General features: G+C 33.5%; 3 protein-coding genes across 4 annotated transcripts; 1 reads left to right on the top strand and 2 right to left on the bottom strand.

Annotated features, from left to right (window-relative positions):
* Positions 1–5,119: 5,119 nt before the first annotated feature.
* LOC105172451 (ADP-ribosylation factor) lies at positions 5,120–9,285 on the bottom strand. Its single transcript, XM_011093881.3, has 7 exons — positions 9,126–9,285; positions 8,052–8,210; positions 7,106–7,176; positions 6,211–6,330; positions 5,730–5,848; positions 5,453–5,534; positions 5,120–5,350 (listed from the first exon to the last, which is right to left on the bottom strand). Exons 2-7 carry the CDS (start codon positions 8,197–8,199, stop codon positions 5,345–5,347), a joined length of 546 nt encoding a protein of 181 aa, XP_011092183.1. The 5' UTR covers positions 8,200–8,210; positions 9,126–9,285; the 3' UTR covers positions 5,120–5,344.
* A 2,896-nt stretch (positions 9,286–12,181) lies between these two features.
* On the top strand, positions 12,182–15,998 carry LOC105172450 (ABC transporter I family member 20). Its single transcript, XM_011093880.3, has 7 exons — positions 12,182–12,598; positions 12,699–12,832; positions 13,451–13,570; positions 14,369–14,464; positions 14,553–14,705; positions 14,790–14,867; positions 15,434–15,998. Exons 1-7 carry the CDS (start codon positions 12,424–12,426, stop codon positions 15,668–15,670), a joined length of 993 nt encoding a protein of 330 aa, XP_011092182.1. The 5' UTR covers positions 12,182–12,423; the 3' UTR covers positions 15,671–15,998.
* Positions 15,999–16,724: 726 nt separating this feature from the next.
* LOC105172449 (ADP-ribosylation factor) lies at positions 16,725–21,059 on the bottom strand. 2 transcript variants are annotated; one of them, XM_011093878.3, is made up of 7 exons: positions 20,908–21,059; positions 19,797–19,953; positions 19,533–19,603; positions 18,228–18,347; positions 17,543–17,661; positions 17,194–17,275; positions 16,725–17,091 (listed from the first exon to the last, which is right to left on the bottom strand). In XM_011093878.3, exons 2-7 carry the CDS (start codon positions 19,942–19,944, stop codon positions 17,086–17,088), a joined length of 546 nt encoding a protein of 181 aa, XP_011092180.1. In that variant the 5' UTR covers positions 19,945–19,953; positions 20,908–21,059; the 3' UTR covers positions 16,725–17,085. The 2 variants fall into 2 exon arrangements, with proteins under 2 accessions (XP_011092180.1, XP_088741890.1); XM_088885764.1 differs by having other exon boundaries at positions 20,816–20,945.
* Positions 21,060–21,322: the final 263 nt, after the last annotated feature.

The following is a 21,322-nucleotide window of genomic DNA, read 5'->3' as shown; positions in this document are numbered from 1 at the left end:
CATATGTCCATCTCATTTTTATTGTTTGGTTCTCTTTTTAGTCTGTCCTTTGAGAAATACAGTACCTAAATTCCACTCAAAATGACAGTTTGAATTTCAAATTATTGAAAAAATAATATAATTCCAATGGTGTCCGATAAAAATCTAAACTAATCATATGACATGTATAATATATTTATCATATGATTGGTATATTATTTATAAAGAATAACCAATCACGAAACAAGTATATTTCAGTTATTAGTATGTGATTGGTTCGATTCGACCAACTTTGGTTTGGATATAAGTAAAGTCTTTTTTTTGGTATTTTCTTACAAGGATGTCTCAAGGGTTTTACAGCATGATTAGGCTCAATTCACCTTTATTTATGGTTTATTATAAAAAGTAGTTGTCCGTTAGTAATTCATTAGGTCGTGAATAGGTGCGATTACATTCATATGTATTGTCCGCAAAGAGGAGGACTCAATGATTATTCGTTCGCCTGAACCAGAAGTAAAAATTTTGATGGATATGGATCGATCCCATAAAAACTTCTTTTGAACAATGGGCCAAATCGGATCATTTCTCAAGAACAATAGCTAAAGGATCTAAACACTTGGATCTGGAACCTACATGCTAATGCTCACGATTTCGATCGAAAAAAAAAAAAAAGAATTTTTTATTGGACGTGCTCATTCATTTTGACCACTTTAGCATATTTTCTCATAGTAATTTCGACTCCACCTTCCTGGAGTTCATTCTCCGGAGAACTCCATTTAAATTATTCCGGTATATTCTTTCAAATATTTTTAGCTATATATTAATATTATAAATAAAAAATAAAACAAATTTTCATCACAGTGAAGAAAGATCCTTCTTTCGAGACTCCAAGATAAAGAGAAAATTATTTTCTTACGAAAATTTTTCTAGAAAAAGGGGGATTTTTATTTGCAAAAATGATCCTATATTTTATTCAATTGAATACACACCAACAAAAATTATTATATTTATTATATCTCACATTTTATTCGATCGAGCCCTATCAACCATTTATTCCCCACACAAAAATAATAGGGACCATAAATGATATAAATAGCAAACTTTTCTTCAAATTACACAATTCTTTATGTTTATTTAATTTGGTCTAAAAATTTCAATATTCCATGTAATTTGCCATATAAGTTAACAATTAATTAGTTTAGAGGGCCATTAGTAATTCATTTATTTTATAAATATAATTTACTTATGTTAAAAAAAAGTATTGGAAACATCATATTATTTAGTGAATAGAATATTATATATCTACTAGAATAAAGGTAAATTACAAAAATTCCTATGAGATTTTGTATAATTACGAATACTTTCTCATTATTTGAAAATTATCAATATGTTCTAATGTTCGATAAAATTATGTAATTTTTGAATATAAGTTTAGAATTATCAACTTTATCTTACTATATTTAAAAAATATAAAAAATTATAAAAAAAGGACGAGATAGATGGAAATTTTTATAAAATAAAAATAAAAATAAATGTCCACTTACTCTATAAAATAAATTTTTAAAAAAATAATTAAAATTATAGTTTATAGTGCACAAGAGTATTTTAGTCAGTTCACCATTAAAATGGATGCAAATCTAATAGAAACTAGAGAATCGGACAACCGTTTTGACGAGCATTAAAATCAAAAAATATTGGTAATTTTTCAGATAATAAGGAGATATTTATAATTATGTCAAAACTTTATATGACAAAAGAATTTATACGAACACCTTCGAAGGTATATTATACTAACAACGATAAATAAATTACAATAACTAATACAAATGAAGTAATAGTTTAAGGCTTTCTTTTTTCTATTAAGTCTAAATTGTCCTTTGACATCCCTTAATGCTCATTTACTTAAAGGAATTTTAAATGTAAACTATATATTTATATAAACTTAATTATAAATAATATTAATTATTAGAATATGTGATTTATATATAATTATCTTTTAAGTGTAAAATTAAACTACAGATATATTAAGTGGTAATAATTCTGACCTTGTCATCATATAATTATTAGTGGTAAGAATTTTGCGGAAAATTATTTTTATAAATCTTTTATATCTTTATATTTACCATCGATTGATCAAACAAATCTTTTATATCTTTATAAGGTAAAGATATATCTCCTCACACGCGTTAATGTGTGAAAATATATAAGAGTAGTTTGGTAAAAAAAGATTTGTAATAAGTCAATCGATAAAAAATATGAAATTTTATTTATTTATCTTTTCCTAATTAATATCTACAAAATCAATAAATTTTGGTAGCGACGAATCTGTTGAAAAGAAATATATGCCAACGATACTAGAAATAATTTTTCAAATCGTAAGAGAGGATGGTGTAATTATCGCTAATATTTTTGCTACTAGCTACTGTTAGTGACGACTCTTTTGTTATGAAAATTATTAGCAAAAATGCACTAATTATGTAATTTTTGAAAAATAATAAAATGAAATATTTTAAAATGTATTTTTAAATAGCAAAAAGAATAGCTGGTTTGGAGTTTTGGGAACAAGTAACCGACCAAATCCATCTGCGCCCGGTGCATGAGAGCCAAGTGTCACGTAGTGGTCCCCACCAGAGGGGGGGGGGGAGCGTGTAGGATCTGGTATGGTGGAGGGGATTACACCACGTGGCGGGGGAGCAGCTACCTAGAAACTACCCGCGGTTGCTTTAGCAGTTAAGCGTTAGTTGGCGTCGTCGGTGTGTTTTATTGACTGAGTGAGGGAATTGGATAAGGTAAACAGTACAGTACAGTTATTATTAGTGGAATTTTACGTAATTGGGTGACCGACATAACTTCACTCATTACTCCGCAATTCACTTTTAGACAACTTTGGAATATTCCAGTATCTTTTTTAAGGGGTAATCACACTCTCCTTTCTTGATATTTGATGCAATTATATGTAAATTTTTTATAATTTAAGAAATTATATTTAATATTTTTGAAATTTATTTATATCTAATAAATAAATTTTTCTATTAGTCAAAATTTACTAAATTTCTTGATATTAACAAAAAAAAAAATTGAATCAAAATTGATATTTACCTGTTATTGATCTATTATTGATTTATTGCAGGTCAAATAATTTTTTTTCAAATTAAAATAACCTTATGACGGTGAAGATATACTTCCTTACATGCATTAATATGTGAAGCTGTATGAGGGTAATTTGGTCATAAAAAGATTTATTTAACATGCAATAAGTCAGTAATAAGTCAATTGAGACAAATATAATTTGTTTTTAAATTTTTTGACTGACAATGAGACTTATTTGTTAGACAAAAGTAAATTTTAAAAGTATTAGATATAATTTTTCAAACCACAAAGAATCTATATATAATTACACTGATTTTCAAGGGAGAGGAATGTAATTATTCCATTCTTTTATTACTTCTCTCTCTCTATTTCCATTTTTAAGGTCTTTCCCTTCTGGGTTTAAGTTGACGTGGATATTGGGGTGATCTAAGATTGGCACAGACCAATTCAAAAATTGTTCGATTATTCTAACAAATTCCAAACAACTCTATTATAAACCCAAGCAGGCTTAATGGGTCAGCCTGGGCTTATTTACTGTGTGGGTTGGTCGCCTTCTTCCTCCCTATGCTGCCAGTTTTATTCCTTCCTTACGCCCTGTAGCCCCCCCTCCACCTCTTCAATCTTCTTACCTCCTTCGTTTCCTCTTTGTACATAAGGATGGCAATTAAATCGGGATTCGAGAAACCCACTCCGACAGGTTGGGATCCAAGAAATGATGATTGAAGCGGGTTGCATGTCCAAGAAATGATGATTGAGGCGGGGTAGGTCTCGGGTCCACCTCAACTCGCCCCATACTCGTTTTGCTGCTACACCTAGTTGTACCCCCTTCCCTCCATTCCTCATATTTTCTTCCCCCGTCATCCCCGTCGAATTCTACGAACGTTTGTATGTGCTATTTATTTTGATGTAGATATTTGTTGATCAGATTTTGATAACAATAGCATTTAAAACTTATCAATAATGCTTATAACTACTAACTGTTGATAATTAAATCTCTTAAAATTCCTAATTGCCCGCAAATTTCTATGGTGATAAATTATCACAAATCACTAAGGATCGAAATATATGGGAATGTGATGCTAATTTCTGCTCATAAGAAATCTTAATCACTAACGATCGAGATATATGGGAATATAATGCTAATTTCTGCTCATAAGAAATCTGACAAAGTAACAGAGTGTTTGGAAATACTTAAAAAATAGATACATATCAATTTTTTTATTATTGAAAATAAAACGTAACAAGTGTTGTTGTTTTAGAGCTTTTACTATCAAATTACTTAAATTAAATTAAGCTAAAAGCTATAATCGGCTCTCTACCAGTTTCTGCAACTTATTTAAGTTGTTTTTCTAAACACTCCAACTACAATTTTTTTTTATTTTTTATTTTTATTTTTAAATACTTCCAATTTTTACTGCTAGCCCCGTAACTTCTAGAGAAAGATTGCTCCTCACAAAGGGTGTAGCAGTGACTAGGCAAGACAAATATTTACCAAAAACACTGGTCTCGCAAAGTTGTAAGACCATGTGTGGGGGTTGATGCCTGTCCAATGCCGAAAGGTTAAGGAAGTTAGTTACTTGATGACAAGGGAGCCAGTGACTGAAGTCCCAGTGAACAGCGGCTATAACTATAACGGTCCTAAGATAGCGAATATTCCTTGTCGGATAAAATTTGACTTGCACGAAAGGTGTAATAATCTGGGTACTATCTCGAATCTACAACTTTCTTTATAACTTATTTCTACCATTAAGAAAAAGAAAACTAGTGCAAACACTCTCTATATCATAGATTTCCAGAAGCAAGTTTTTTCACTGTATACACTACACCCAATATGTATTCTGTATATTGAGTGCTTGAATGATTAACACATACCTGCTGTCCTTTACAGTACTCTTTTCAACGGAACGCAAGGATCCAGAGAGCATTTTTTTATCAACAAACATTGCATAAGTCAATGGTCTAACTTTCTTGCCAGTGCTACTAACACCAGCAATGACAAGCTATGTTGCTAGAGTTAGTTGCATAAGATCCAACATGAACCACCTATCAATTTCATCAACCCAGAAAAGAGAGATGTATTATCATTGTTGAAGTTATGCAGCCAAAGAAGCATGTTGAGAGATGGTGTAAGTGCTGAAATTACATAAACAAATATCTATGAAGAAAAAGTAGTCTAAGTATGGGATAGCTTTGAACAAAAGCCACAAAATTAAAAGACAGTCTCCCTCAGCATCAACAAGGATTTGAGAGACCAAAATTCTTCGAACATCTCTTTTTATCCCTGTGCACCAAAAATGGGTGAAAACCATTTAGAATTTGCAATTAGGTTATAAAATGACAAGCAAGCATAATCAGCTCCTGAGGGAAATGATGAAGAGCCTACCTTGTTAGCAATGTTGTTGGATAGCCAGTCCAGCCCCTCATATAGCCCTTCCCCAGAGGTAGCACATGTGCTCTGGATGTACCTGGCAGAAATGACAAGAAAAGCCATTATAGTGGAGACAAGGCAGAAGGGAACATAGATTTGCAAACACCTCTAGACTTCTTCAAAAAATTTGCAGCACTAATACGTGACTGAGCACAAGTGCACACTTCAATTACACACACACTCAGCCATCCCCTCAAAACACACACAAAAACACAGAGATGAGAAAGTATACCAATGACGTTGGCGGAGAGAGTGAAGTCCAAGCTTGTCAGTTATCTCAGCAGCATTCATAGCATTTGGAAGATCTTGTTTGTTTGCAAAAACAAGTAGCACTGCATCCCTCAGCTCATCCTACAAGAGTATCAATCAAATCATTCTCGAAAGTTTCACAGTTAGCATCGACAAGAGAAATTAATTCCGATTTTGCAACAAAAAAACCACCACAAATCAAGTGAATACTCACAAACAAGAGGCGGTTGGCAGTTGCTATTCGACTTGATCGAGATTACAGTTATTATTAGTAAGAGAATTTAAATTCTCTATTTTAAGCACAAACATGACACAAGTAGCAGTGATGGCCGTATAAAGTTCTCAACATCGGAGAAATAGTACAATTTTGGGCAATATTTCCATGCTCTTTTCCTAGGAGCATAGGCAGCCAACTTTAGCATATTCAATAAAGATAAAACATTGTCATGCACATGGTTTATTACCTCATTTAACATCCTATGCAACTCATCCCTAGCCTCAACAACACGGTCTCGATCATTACTATCCACCACAAAAATCAGGCCTTGAGTGTTCTGAAAGTAATGCCTCCACAATGGTCGGATCTAGATGAAAATATCAGAATACAGTGTCAGAAGTAGTTTATGATCGTCAACAGATGAGCAAGCTTGATGTAGAAATCAAACATGGAAAAGCATGTCAACAACAAATCCATTGCATCTCTAAGAGAGATGAAATAAAGAAAGCTATACTTAAGCAGCCTCTCTTAGTTTTCACTAACATGCTTTGGAACACGTACATGATAAGCATGTCAATAAAAGATTTTCAAATAACATGCTAAGTACCACTTTTACCTATATGATATTGTACAAGGTATTAAAGATTAGACTTATTATCCAAATTCCAAAGCTCCACAAAAAAACATAAGAAACTCGAAAACATTAACAGAAAATCAATTAAGACAAACATGCATCCTTATTTACAATCTAACATCACCTATATTCTTCTCTGTCTGGAAAGTCATTTGAGCAAACTTTCAGAATACATAAACTCTCTAACATGTCAACTTACCTGCAAGTTACTAACACTCTCTTTCGTTATCAAAGGGTTTCCTTCACAATAAAAACATAACCTATATCAAATTGCACCTCTATTTCTTTCGGGAAGGCACTAAAAAAAAGCTTCCACATAATGTTGCCCCTAGAAAAGGGCAACATTACAAAAAGCAACAAACATACATACACAGGGAAAAGAAAGAGTAGACCAATTAACTTGTACCTGTCTAAGTCAATCAAATTATTTACCAGGTCAACTTTCTGAGTACATAAGGAATTTGGAAGAGATACCATCAAAAGGTTAAATAATATCTTATAGTCATACCTTGTCTTGACCCCCAACATCCCAGACAGTGAAGCTAATGTTCTTGTATTCCACTGTCTCGACATTGAATCCTGGAAAGTATGTCAAGAAGTTCCAACATTAGCAAGGTGGTATATTGTGATGAGAGTGAAATCATTCATAGGGCTAATATTTATGATTTATATTTCAAAGCATAAGCAGGGCAAAAAACAAGATAAGAAAAATGGTAACTTACATCGAGTTTTCCAAAGGTTTGATATAATTACAAATACCGCCTCGTTATTTGAGAAATTACTAAGATATTCCCCCACCGCACATACTTATGTAATCCTTGGCCAGAATGGTGAAAATGTCAACTTTAACCTTGCTGAAATTTTTGTTTTTTAGAAAAGATAAAAATACAGAAAAAACCTGATGTTGGACGGATGTTACTATAGAAAAAACTTAAAATTATAATTCAAGGTCCAAAAGGGCATTTTTGGGCTATTCATACAAACTTTGGATGAAACTGGACAAACATTATTATTAGGGGGTATGGGTAACTTCTCAAAGGAGGAATTTGTAATTGTATCAAATTTCAGGGGAGCTTAACATAATTTACCCTAAGAAAAAAAAAACAATGAAATCCACAATGTTAAGTTATCTTATGAGTATTCATAAGAAACCATTCTTACTAGTGTACATGTTGTACGGAACAAGTGATGACTAAAATACTGGTATGTGCTTTCTCATGTGTTTCTTGACAAGTCTTTTCAATACTTTGAAAGATGTGTTCGACAATTACATTAGAACTTAATGATTTATGATAATAAAGTGACCACCACTGCTGTGTATCAAACAATCTTTCACAACCGAAGAAGGATTACAGGGACGCAACATTATCAACTGATCTTCATTTGGCATAATATCATAACTTAATATCAATTGAAAAAAGAAGCAAGTAGAGCCATAAGCACAAATAACATACCGATTGTAGGAATTGTTGTCACTATTTCTCCCAGCTTGAGTTTGTATAATATAGTTGTCTTACCAGCAGCATCAAGACCTACCATAAGAATTCTCATTTCTTTCTTGGCAAACAGCCGACTGAAAAGCTTGGTGAAAGACAAACCCATTTTTACTTTGCCTGTTGCACCAAAAAATAAAATTCAGGGCTGAGTTCTCTGAAATAGATAGTTATTGTAGTTTCTTGATTAATTAATGAGAAAATATGTAATTAGGAAAAATGCAAAAAAGGATTAGTTGATTGATTATGTTTCAAAACAGCCAGCCAATCCCTTAATGCAACTGCAGAGAACTCGTAACCATAGAGGTTAGTGTATGGCAGACCCAAAGCATCAAGTAACAGGATTCAAGAAGGTATTGCATAAAATCAATCACTTTATATTGCTACTAAACTTAATTAGGCAAGGAATAAAATAGAGAGACATCCTAATTGAATTCCATTAACTTTTACAATTTCTAAGGATAATCTGAAAGTTGCATGCATGATTCTGAAATCAGGCTGACTTTCTACTTCATTTCTGACTCGAATAAGCTACAAAATACATGGAAATCCCTTCGCAATTTAATCAAACAAATTATAATTTTACGAATCCTCATCAGTTCACTAAAAACCGAAACACGACTGGATCCATTCATTTCTTCGAGAAGACAATTAGATTTTTAAACTCATATCACGAATATGAAACTGGAGAACCACAACCAGGCCAGAATGATCCAAAAAAATTCGCACCTTCTATCAATGGACATATGTAGGAGTAATTAAATCCAGAAACAGAAAATTTCGTCATATAATTAGGATAAATAATCAAATAAACAGAAGGCGGATCCAGTACTCGCACCTACTTATCCAGATCAACCAATCCATGCACTGAAACAACATAAACAACCACATCCATAAACAATACACCGTAAAACCACAAAATTCAGGAAATGAGATATCATCCTATGTCCAGATCTGCAATTTCACTCACAAACAAATGAAATTACATACACGTATCAAGGGTGCACTGAATGTAAAGGGCTAAAGAGATCTTACACGACGAAAATCAGAAGGAAGACGGAGTAATTTGACAGGAAAAAAAGGGCAGATCTTGCTCAGAGGCTGCCCCGGGGAAACCAAATGCTGATATTGTACGCTATGATGTGAAGAGCAAGAATTTATACATGGACGCCTTCTTTGAATTTGAATTAATTCTGACCCTATTTATTTCTTATTTATATTTTTCCGGAGATCCGAATTTGGTCTTTGTACCGAAAATGCGAAAGCACGACCGGCACTAAGGGACTGTTTGACAAATCTTTTATTTTTCAAAAACAATAAATTACAACTGCTTCTTCTCAGATTTATTATAATTAAATATTTTTTATTATTTAAAAAATTAATCATACTCTTACGATTTTAACGATCTTTTAATAATTAGCCTAATTTGTTAATTTTCGTTAGTTTTCTATTCATTCTTTTATGATAAATTGATCAAAATATCTTTGTAAACTAAAAATTATAATTTTATTTATTCAAAAAAATATGGGCTGAATGGATAATTGTTTTATGCTTTTTCAAATTTTGACATCCACCTCGTTCGATTTTTTTTATAATTTTTTTTAAAAAAAATAATAAGAGTAAAATTAACAATTTCATACCTCACCCAAAAATTAAATAATTTAATCAAACATCATGAAGGTATTTATAATTTTTGAAACAATAAGGAGGTATTTGTAATTACATCAAACCTCAGGGGAGATCGCTGTAATTTACCCTTTTAAAAAAGTATTATTTTTTTATAAAAAACTTGAAAGTTGTAGCAAAATAAAAAATAAATAGTGTAAATACGAAAAGTAATAAGCAGATAAAAGATCAATTAATATAGTGTTTGGATGGAAAAAGTACTTCTAGACCAGATTAATTGATTAAAGATCGTCTTGTCCCTTATGTTAAAAAGATTTTGTTTTTGCTTATTATTTTTACTTGTCTTTTAATAATAAATTTTATTTCAATTAGTATATATCATATTTATTCTTTTTATAAATATTTGTCATTTATATTATTAAAATATTGAATACTAATAAAAAATTAAATATTTAATTCAATAATGCTCATACTATGTAATATAATTGTTCATTCATACACAATAAATAAATTTGTATGATTGCTAAAAAATATATATTTTTTAATTAGTCATAGATATTTAATTTGTATTTTTATATGGTATAGGAATAATATCAGATAATACAGAAAATAAAATATTAAAATATGTGAAATTATAAATTTTGTTAGTGATAATTAATTCAAATTATTTAAAAATTCTAACATCAATTTAGACGAGTTTATTATAAAATAAAATTGATTTAAGATTATTATAATAAAAATAAAAGAGTTCAATTTATTTAAAAAAAAAAAAACATAATCATGACAAAATTCCACATCGGGCTTTATTGAAAATTACAGTCATGCCCTCATTTTCTTGGGACGAAGTTGGAAAATAGAGCTAAGAGTGTGGTGGAGCTTGCATCCCATCCAACAAGTGAGTATATAAAAGTTTAGGCAAATTACGACGGGCTCCTCAACATTTTTCTTAATTATAGTATTTTTTATTATTTTAAAAAAAATACATATTTTTTTAAAATTATAAATATATAAAATTTTCAATAACTACTGCATACAATGAGTTGTCATAAAAGGGTATTTATAATTTTAAAAAAATATTTATAATATTTTAAATAATAAAAAGGTATTTATAATTATAATAAATTTGAGAAGAGCCCTTGTAATTTGCCCCGAAGATTTCAAAACAAACTCAAGAAGTAGAGGGCATTTTTTAAAAATGGCTCTAATCATTTGAAATATGCTAAATTATTTTTTTGATTCCATAAGGAAGAAACTTTTTCATTTTAGTCATAAGTTTTATGTAATTTCCACTTTGGTCCCATTTTTTAAAGAAAAGTTTACAACTTAGTCCAAAATTCGATTCATCGTCAAGTTCAAATGGAAGAATGGACAATCCATTAAGTGGTTATTACCGTTGGAGGGAAAAGTTATATCTATACATCTCATGTAAAACGTGAGTGAAATTCAAACTCAGATTAAGTAACTGTTAATATTTCCCCCTATGAATCCTAAAAATTGCGTAAATCAATTTCTCCCGAATTGCTCGAGTATGATGGTTTGATTTGAAGAAAAAACACAAGAAATTAAGTGAAAATAGTGAAATACACAACTATGGTTTGATGGTTTAAACTTGACCGTAAATGGAGTTTGAGACTAAGTTGGAAACTTTTCTTTTAAAAATGGAATCAAACAGAAATCACGTACAGTATGGAACTAAAAAGAAAAAGTCCCTTCTTTATGGGACCAAAAAAATAATTTAGTCTTTATAGCTAACTGACACAGTGGCCGAGTTTTATAGCTAACTGACAATTGTTGAGAACTGAAGAGGATGAAAATGGATACTAGCAGTTCTAGTCGATGTTGTTTCTCTTTCAATGATCAATTTCAAATTATATCCTTAATCTTCAAATCCTATATTCACATATCAACATTGCACTGACATATCGATATTATAAAAACACTTTGTGGGCTCCAATTATCTTCTAATATTTAAATCAAATAAATTTGTTAGAAAACAATAAGAGTCATAAAAATAGGAACGTACAATCAAAGTAGAACTTGAGTATCGGTTACATCATCACGGAGCATTATACACCTTAGATCAAGAATAAATTGATCATACAATGGGAATAAATGGCCAAATCATCAACCGGGCCAAAACAAAAGTAACGCTCCATTCTTGGAATGCTACGTCATTTCAAATACTGTCGTTTCTATTTTGATCTTTTCACTTGTGAAATACGTGGTACCAATGAAAAATTCTAGTTCGAACCTTATTTGATCAAAATTCAAATTAATTATATGACAAGTACAACTGATGTATAATTAAAAAAAATGGTCAATTACATAGTAAATATAATTACTTACTCTATAATTTATTTTATTCGATCAAATTTAATTCAAACAAAAATTTTTCTCGTACCAATATAATAGTATGCAAAAAAACATATTTAACCTATCAAACACTATAGCAAGAATTCGAACACACAATATGTAAGTATGGTAGATCTCAACGGTTGGTGGTCGGAAAGCAAACAATTAAAGAATTTTTCTTGATATTTGATTGAATTGAATCAAGTTAGGTTGGAGTGGTGTTCTAACTGAAGCCACGCATCAAACAAGAGCCATTTAACTGCCATACTCCGTTTCTTGCAAGAGCTCACCAATAGAACTCCCATTTCATCAAACCCAGAACAAGAAAACGAATTTCCTTTGCTGAAAATAATTTATGGCGGCGCTGGAGTTGGAGAAATCCCAACCGACAGTGGAGATCAACAGGCTGAAGTTCACCTACCCCGGCATCGACGGCCATCCTCCGCCGGGCTCCACACCTTTGATCGATGATTTCTCCCTCGCTCTCTTCCCCGGAGATCGCTGCCTTCTTGTGGGCTCCAATGGCGCTGGTTTGTCTCTTTCTTTTCATGGGTTTTTCAAGTTTTTTGTTGTAACTATGCTGCATTTTATTAAAATGATAGTATTCTTGATTGAATTGTGGGATTGTAGGGAAGACAACTATCTTGAAAATTATAGGAGGGAAGCACATGGTGGAACCAGATATGGTGAAGGTTTTGGGAAGATCAGCATTTCATGACACCGCTTTGACTGCCTCTGGTGATCTCTCTTATCTTGGAGGAGAGGTTTGTGGATTTAACTTTTCCTTCCCCCCTTCCCCCTCTTTCTACTTCATATCTGTTCTCTTTTTTCGACATTAGTATGCTCTGGATTTTTGTGTATTTATAGTTAATCTGTGAGATAGAAATTTGAACTTCATTTGGTTATTACATAAATTTGCTGTGTGGATGAAAATTGGTAGATTGTGAGGGTAGGGTGGATTGAATTTGAAGTATGGCAATACGTGGTCAGTGGTCTTAAGCATTCCGTTGCTTGTTGAAATTCAGTCTTCATGTGTATTCGGAAAGCTATGTTAATTTTTTTTCCCAACAAGATTACAAGAAGATGTTCGCCATCATAATTAGAAATGTGAAAAGAAATTACAAAATTGCTGGAGTTTTATAGTGGAGATTCCTGAAGACTTTTTTGCTGCTTTTAAATACAATGCCACCTAGAACATACTTGTAGTAAGGAATTAAGAGTTTGTGGAAGTATCTTTCGGGATAAGACAGGTTATCCAAGTTGTCCTTTTCCTTTTATATGGAGGAATGTAGCCTTGGATGGTTCCTAATACAAAGCAATATGAGTCACGCTCATGCGCTAATAGTTTCGATTTTGATTTGTGGAGACTGACTTATTTGCAGTGGAGACGTGAAGTTGCTTTCGCTGGTTTTGAGGTTCCAATTCAGATGGATGTTTCTGCTGAGAAAATGATTTTTGGGGTTGCAGGTATTGATCCCCAAAGACGAGATGAGCTGATTAAGGTATGATGTTAGTCTTGATTTGTATTTTTGTTCTGAAGGCTTCAGATTTTATCCTCAAATTTTGACATTGTGGTTGTGTGTTACCTAAAAGATGCAACTGCTATTGTTGATAAGAAATGACTCCTTTCTTGTTGCTCAATCAATTTCAAGAATTGTGCACATCCTTCCTTGTATGAGCTGATTTATGTGATGGTTGTCGATTTGGCTTCTAGTTTATGAATTGTCAAAGGCAGCCACTTTGGAAATGGCCACGCTACCACTTAGTTTATGGGCAAAACTCAACTCATAGAACACAATTGTTTCTTTTAACCTTTCATATACTCGTTTTTCAGAAAAATCTGTGCTTCGCTCTTGGCAGGAGTTGGAGAATACAGCACAATTCCTGGACATTTTCCAATACTGTATCTAATGCAAGGAACTTACCAAATATAGTGGTCAACTATAACGAGCAAGTCCTTCAAATTTAAAATCATCTACATGTATGGTTATAGTCATTTAAGATTCTGGTTAATCATTTTTACAAGCTTTACAAGCATGTGATTGTAGGCATTTAACATATTTCAAGGAACAACTATGTGTTACCTAAGGGCACTCACAGAGTTGATCAGAAGAAATATATTGATATATAAAGAGTTGCATGAAAATTACATGATCTCTTGTTTGCCGCATAAATAATGAACGGCAACATATCTTTATTGTCCTTTGGTGGATTGACTCAGATACGCTTACGCAAATCTAGCACATATCAAATAAGGAGTTTGCTCAGTTTTAGTGAACTATTATGTTCTGTTGTTGTAGCTTTTAGGTATTGACCTGTCCTGGAGAATGCACAAGGTGTCCGATGGTCAAAGAAGAAGAGTTCAAATATGTATGGGTCTTCTAAAATCATTCAAGGTATATACATGTCATTCAGACAAAATACTTGTTTATGGGCCCATTTTGTCATACTAAGAGTTGATTACATCATGCCTGCTGTTGTCAGGTTCTCCTGCTTGATGAGATCACGGTTGACTTAGATGTTCTTGCCAGGGCTGACCTTCTAAGGTTTCTAAAGAAGGAATGTGCAGAGCGAGGTGTTACTATTATTTATGCTACACATATTTTTGATGGTCTTGAGGATTGGCCATCTCATATTGTAAGTTTGACTATCATACTTTAATTTACAGTCGCAGAAGGGTCTTGTACAATTCTGTCACCATAACCGTTGAATTTTTGTCAGGTTTATGTTGCTCATGGGAAGCTGCAATTAGCAATGCCTATGACTGAAATTAAGGGGATAAGCAATTTGTCGTTGATGGTTAGTTGCTCTTCCTAACATTAAAAGCTCCATGTACAGATCATATCTGAATTTACCTTTAGTAAATTGTTTCTATCTCGTGCTATCATTATGTAGGAGTCTATTTAAAATCAATCAACGAATATTACCTACTCAGATTATTGTTTGTCCTTTCTATGCATTATTTTCCATTTTGTTCGAAGATGAGTTTGAAATAACAAAATCAGGAAAACCTTGTTGAAGTCTTCTGGGATGTGCCACAAACAAATGGTAAACTTGTGAAAATTTTGCGATAAGGTAATTCTCTTCTTGGAATATACTGATCCAACATCTGCCTGCCTCAAAAAGCATATGCTTGTTAGAATAACAATGGCGACATGGATCATTTTCTAAGAGACTGAAGTCAAAGTTGATGATAAGCAAGTTATTATAATTCTCAAATTTAGATTTACCGATCGACCTCTTCAATATTTAAAATTATTCAAAAGTTCCCTATAACGATTTGTTGAAACTCATGAGGTATGACTGATATCAGTAGCCATTTGAGAACTCTTTGGGTGGTAGTTATATAGTGGTTGAATTGGCAGAGAACTGTAGAGAGCTGGCTGAGGAAAGAGAGAGATGAGGAACGACGAAGAAGGAAAGAAAGAAAGGCAAATGGTCTTCCAGAATATGAGAAACAAGTCGAGGGCAGTCGTGTAACAGGGAATCCAGCCCGTGCTGCTGTCCGTGTACTAAATAACGGGTGGGCTGCTGGAAGGCTAAACTCAACTGTTGCTGGTGAAGAAAATTTCATCTTGAGCTCCAACAGGGTCCTCAGATAAAATCGCATCACACAAAATAAAAAAGAGAAGATTGCCATAAATCTCCCGACACCATGATGTATGAATCACCATAGAATTTTTCTAAGCTGCGTATCCTGAGGACTTCACACTTGTGTAACTGAATCCATAGTAAGTATCTTTCTTTTCATTTGCTCTGTCATTTTAGCAGCCTGTTGTCAAACATATTTCTTGATGGATACATTGCTTCTATAGCATATGTCTACTTGCTCAGATGATGTCAAAAGGTTTCTCGAGAATGTGTAAGAAGAATCCATTTTCTCCTTTGATTTTGATTTAAATGAATTGTGAATATTCTTTTGGGAAGGCATCGTTGCCTCACCAGTCACCAGAAAAGCTTCGATAACAGTCCCCAATATCGTATCTCTTTCTGTGAATGCTCTGGTTTTCTTTAGCAGATTGCCTACAAACTTGCATGCTCTCCTAAAAGCCTTATTCAGCCAGAAATAGTTTGTATCTGTTTGGATGTAAAAACAGTTTCAGTTGAATAGTCTGCCATGATTAATTTTGTGAGTGACTGGACTTATAAAAGCTACTAATGTAGTTCATAATCATACCACAGTTAACGGAAAATGGTGGAAAATTTAGGATTTTGCAATTCAATTATAACCTAATCGAACTGATTTCATTTGATAGGCCATCAAACCAAAGTAGCCAAAAATAATTTGGCGTATCGTATATCAAACCAAGTTAGTCTTTTCGGTTCGATTATAGCCAATAATAGTTCAGAACCAAACTAACCGATTTTAAAAATAATAAAAAAGAAATGGTAATACATTTATAAAATTATAATTTTCTTTGGTTTACCAAATTTTGAACACCCCCGTGGAAATCTCAACTTTAGAAGAAAGCAAAGCATTTTCCCCAAGATTGGATTATATTTATGGTGGAATGACCGGTTTGTTCACGCATAAACCCATTAGTTTTTGGACCTGGACTTTCAATATGGATTTCCAAAGGACTGAACCTTGTGCAAATTTTATTCCTTTGCTGCTGCTGTTAGTTTTGGCTTCCATTTCCCCCCCTCTGCAGTCGATTAAAAGAAAAATGTAGCTAAGTTTTATTGATTAACATAGAACAAATAAGTGGCATAACTTTCTTGACTAGCAGTCACAAGCTGCGGTTGTCACGGGTTATTCACACATCATGCAGAATGCATTGTCATCCCAGAGAGGGATGTACTATCATTGTCGAAATTAAGCAGCCGAAGCATATGTATGAACACAGTATAAATGCTGAAATTACAGAATTGAATCTTTAATCTACATAACAGATGATAACTATCAATTAATAAAAGCAGCAACGGTAAGACACTGCTTTGAACGAAGGCTGCAAAATGAAATGCACAATCTCCTTCAACTAGGATCAACATATCAAAGTTGTTGGAGCATCGCTTTTCAAGCCTGTCGGCGGACAGAAAGGAGAAAACAAATAAAAAATTGGAATCAGGTTAAAATGACTCAGCCATTACAACCAACTCTTAAGGGCAATGATGATGATCCTACCTTGTTAGCAATGTTGTTGGAGAGCCAGTCCAGCCCCTCGTAGAGCCCTTCCCCAGACGTGGCACATGTGCTCTGGATATACCTGCAAAGAAATGACAAGAAAGCCATGCCTTCAATAACTGACACCAGATTACAGGAATATAGATGGTACATACTTTTGACTTCTTCCAAAAAATTTCAACCATCTTTGCTGTTAGTACACGCACTACACCAAGTTCAGACGCACTCAGCATCCCCAGAACACACCAGATAAACACACACGAGAGGAGACAGAGATGCCAACGTACAAATAGAATGAATGTATGTTGTCCGTGAGTGAGTGAGTGAGTGAGCGAGAGAGAGAGAATACCAGTGACGTTGACGAAGAGAATGAAGTCCAAGCTTGTCAGTTATCTCAGCAGCGTTCATAGCATTTGGAAGATCTTGTTTGTTTGCAAAAACAAGAAGCACCGCATCCCTCAATTCATCCTACAGGGATATCAATAAAAATGATTACAGGGGAGAAGCAGATACAAATTGATAAACATCACTATCTTGCATCACAAAAGACCACTAAAAGAATTTAAATTTCCCTTTTTCACCACGTCCAACCATGTAAAGTAAGAGGATATTGGCTGAGCTTATTAAAAAACAGCTTATAAACTCCTACACAGTGCTACATTTTATTTCAGATGTTACTGAAGCGTTTGGAAGTAATAGTATCATGGAACTAAAAAATGTTATCAATCACAATTATATGAGCGGTGATCTCAAAAGAAAAGATGGTCTGTGTACCCTTTTTAAAGTGCTTATAAGGTCTTAAAGTCCTTTTACTGACACATAAACTCATCTCAATTTTTGCCTACATGCTATATGGCATCTTGCAAACTCTCAGACACGGTATAGAGTTTCAAAGAGATTATAGGCTCAACCAAACACCATCTAAAAGGTCAAAAGAACAAGTGGCAACAATATAGAGTTTTCAACCTGAGGCCAACCATATACTTTTACCATGCTAATGCAGATAAATATTGCATATACATAAGTTTGAGAACCTCATTTAACATCCTATGCAGCTCATCCCTAGCCTCAACAACACGATCACGATCATTACTATCAACCACGAAAATCAGCCCTTGCGTGTTCTGGAAGTAATGCCTCCACAATGGTCGGATCTAGATAAAACAAAATTTCAGATGCAGCAATGGTGGGAAGTAAGTGCAGCTTATGATTGTCAAAAGCAGAAAGCGGAAACTTCAATAAACAACAAACAGCGCATATACATCAATCTAGAATGTGTATCTTAATTTTAAACAAAGATGGACCCCAGAGAAAATGGTAAATTATTTAGCTTTAATTATCAAATTGCATGCTAAAGACTGTCTGATAAGCATGTCAGAGACAGAACTGTACAAAACAGAGCAATCAGGTGTTGCCTCAATTGAGCAGGACTGGACAACAGAAGGAGTAGCATAAGAAAAATAAACTTTGCTTTGGTCCCCGTCAAAGCATGGGATTCTTATAAAATTGGAAATTATTTATGAATATAAGCTACATGAATATGATCCTGGACCTGGAATATTGTATTAGCACCAACCTAAATCCTAGTAAACTCATATGATAACGCAAAAGTAATTCAATGCCGCAATCACAACACAAATTTTTAAAATAACATACGAACCTCCAGAAACATAAGATGATCGAAATTCAGAGAGTAACAAAATACATCACTCAATTATTTTATCTTCTTCTACTTCACCTATACTTCTTTGTTTCGAATGTATAGGAGCTTTTAGAAAACATAGTCTGTTAAACACCAAACTGAAAGATTCCACATACTATTGTTTCCCTGACAGAGTTTTCCAAAACTTGCGGAAAGGATGACTGCAGCAGTATTTTGCACCAACACTTCTTACAGAAAGGTAACTAGAGATGCATCCTTCGCCACCAGTACAAAATGGTGTGCCTTTAGGAGAATACATATATTACTAAACACAAGAAAAATAGACAAAGAAATTAGGCTAATTAATTTGTTATTCATATCCCTGTTCCAACTATTAAAACATACCACAGACTGTACACCAGTAAAGAAACTAGTTATGAAACTGCAACTACAAGCAACGTAGCATGTCCACATTAATGGGACCTAGACTTGGTGCTTATGTGAAGCACAAAATGCAATTCTAATAAATGACTTCAATGCAGCTTGAACTACATGAGAACAAATGGCATCGGTTGATAAAGCACTTTCTTCCAGTTGCTTGGACAAAGTTTTCTCCAAGATAAGTCAGTTCATTTCAATACATGGTGACCGCAAGAGTTTGGAAGATACTAAAGAAAAAAGTTATAACAGTTTATACCTTGTCTTGACCACCAACATCCCAAACAGTGAAACTAATGTTCTTGTATTCCACAGTCTCCACATTGAATCCTGGAGGAAATGTCAAAAAGTTCCAATATCAGTAAGGTCGTCTATAGAGAAGATTGATCAGGTGTATAGTTCTCTCTCTCTCTCTCTCACACACACTCACACACACACACACACACCAGACTAGCAAGCAAATGAAAAGAAAAACTAATAGACATAGGAATCATACAGGGTCATAAATAGCCAAAGAATTTACCGATTGTAGGAATGGTTGTCACTATTTCTCCCAGCTTGAGTTTGTACAATATAGTAGTCTTACCAGCAGCATCAAGACCTACCATAAGAATCCTCATTTCTTTCTTGGCAAACAGCCGACTGAAAAGCTTGGTGAAGGATAAACCCATTTTCTCTGTCTGTTACACCCCAGAAATAAAATTTAGGTCTGGGATTTCTGAGAGAGTAGTAATACCTAAGACTATAGTGTCTAGCATGTAACACAGAGTTAAGAAAAGCCTCTTTAAGGGCAGGGTGAAAGAGGGGCAAAACACAGTTGGGCAACACAAAGAAACAACAAACGTTAAAAAATAACAGAAATCCCTCAGAATTGCAGAATGGCCACATGAGATTATCCAGTATTGAGATCATATTCAATTCTTGGAAGATAATTCTTTTCTAAACAGTTAACCGAAGACCAAACCACATAAATAAATAAATAAAACGGGTAATTAATTTCATTTCTGCATATTTAAGCCAATCCAATGACATAACTGCAAAAAAGTTTTGACCATCGTGAGGAAAACCCATCTTGGGAGCACCAAGCCATCGGACAATAGGTGTTACATATAGTAACTCATACAGAAAAACTGGATTTACGTGAACAAAGGAATGAGATAAGAGATCCCTCACGATATGGATCCCTATTGCTTTTCCACTTCCCAAAGAAAGTTTTTCAACATTGCAGATATTTAATCTGAAATCATTTTGCCTTCACTTCATTTCTGACTCCAAAATTAAGCGTAAAACAATCACACAAACGGTCCAAAAACAATCACAAGAAGTCGAACACGAATCCAGACTCAACTATTAAACACTGAAAACCAAAACGGAAAGATAAATACTCATATAATCAGAGAAGCAGAAGGTGGATCCAATCTTGCGCGTTTAAAATCCCACAAAACCAGATCAATCATCCCCTAACACACTAGTAACACAAAGCCATCCATATCCATTAACATTACACCCTAAAACAACAAAATTCACGAAATGAGATATCACCTAAGCCCCCCGAGTCCAGATCTGCAATTTTCTTTCACAAATCAATAACTACATACATGAATCACGGGTATATAACAGACGGAAGGACTTACGTGACGAGGATCAAAAGAGAGCGAGAGGAGTGAGATTTGGGAAGAAGAGAGGAGCAGATCTTGGAGAGAGGCTGCCCTTTTGAGAGACCGAGAATGCTCTTATGACTATTCTGGGCATGGAATTTATACATGCACCTCTTCTCCCCAAAATTTCAACTGTGTGAGTGGGGGTGTTTTTGTAATTTCCAGCCCCATTGACACTAATACTTACACGTATATAATAAAATAAAAATGATATAAAATTTTAAAATAGATAATTAAAAACAGAGCAAATGATGAATTTGGGAAAAAAATGTAAAAAAAATATTAATATATTGAGGATTAAAAGCTGACGTGTATTATTTGAAATAAATAAAAAATTATATTAGTTCAAATATTTAAGGGTATAATTGATGGTTTAAAATTGGCATATATG

The sequence above is a fragment of the Sesamum indicum genome, linkage group LG10, assembly GCF_026168435.1.
Source record: "Sesamum indicum cultivar Baizhima isolate 11 linkage group LG10, ASM2616843v1, whole genome shotgun sequence".
NCBI lineage: Eukaryota > Viridiplantae > Streptophyta > Magnoliopsida > Lamiales > Pedaliaceae > Sesamum > Sesamum indicum.
Note: the sequence above shows the minus strand (reverse complement) of the source record. Positions and strands in the feature narration are given on the sequence as shown.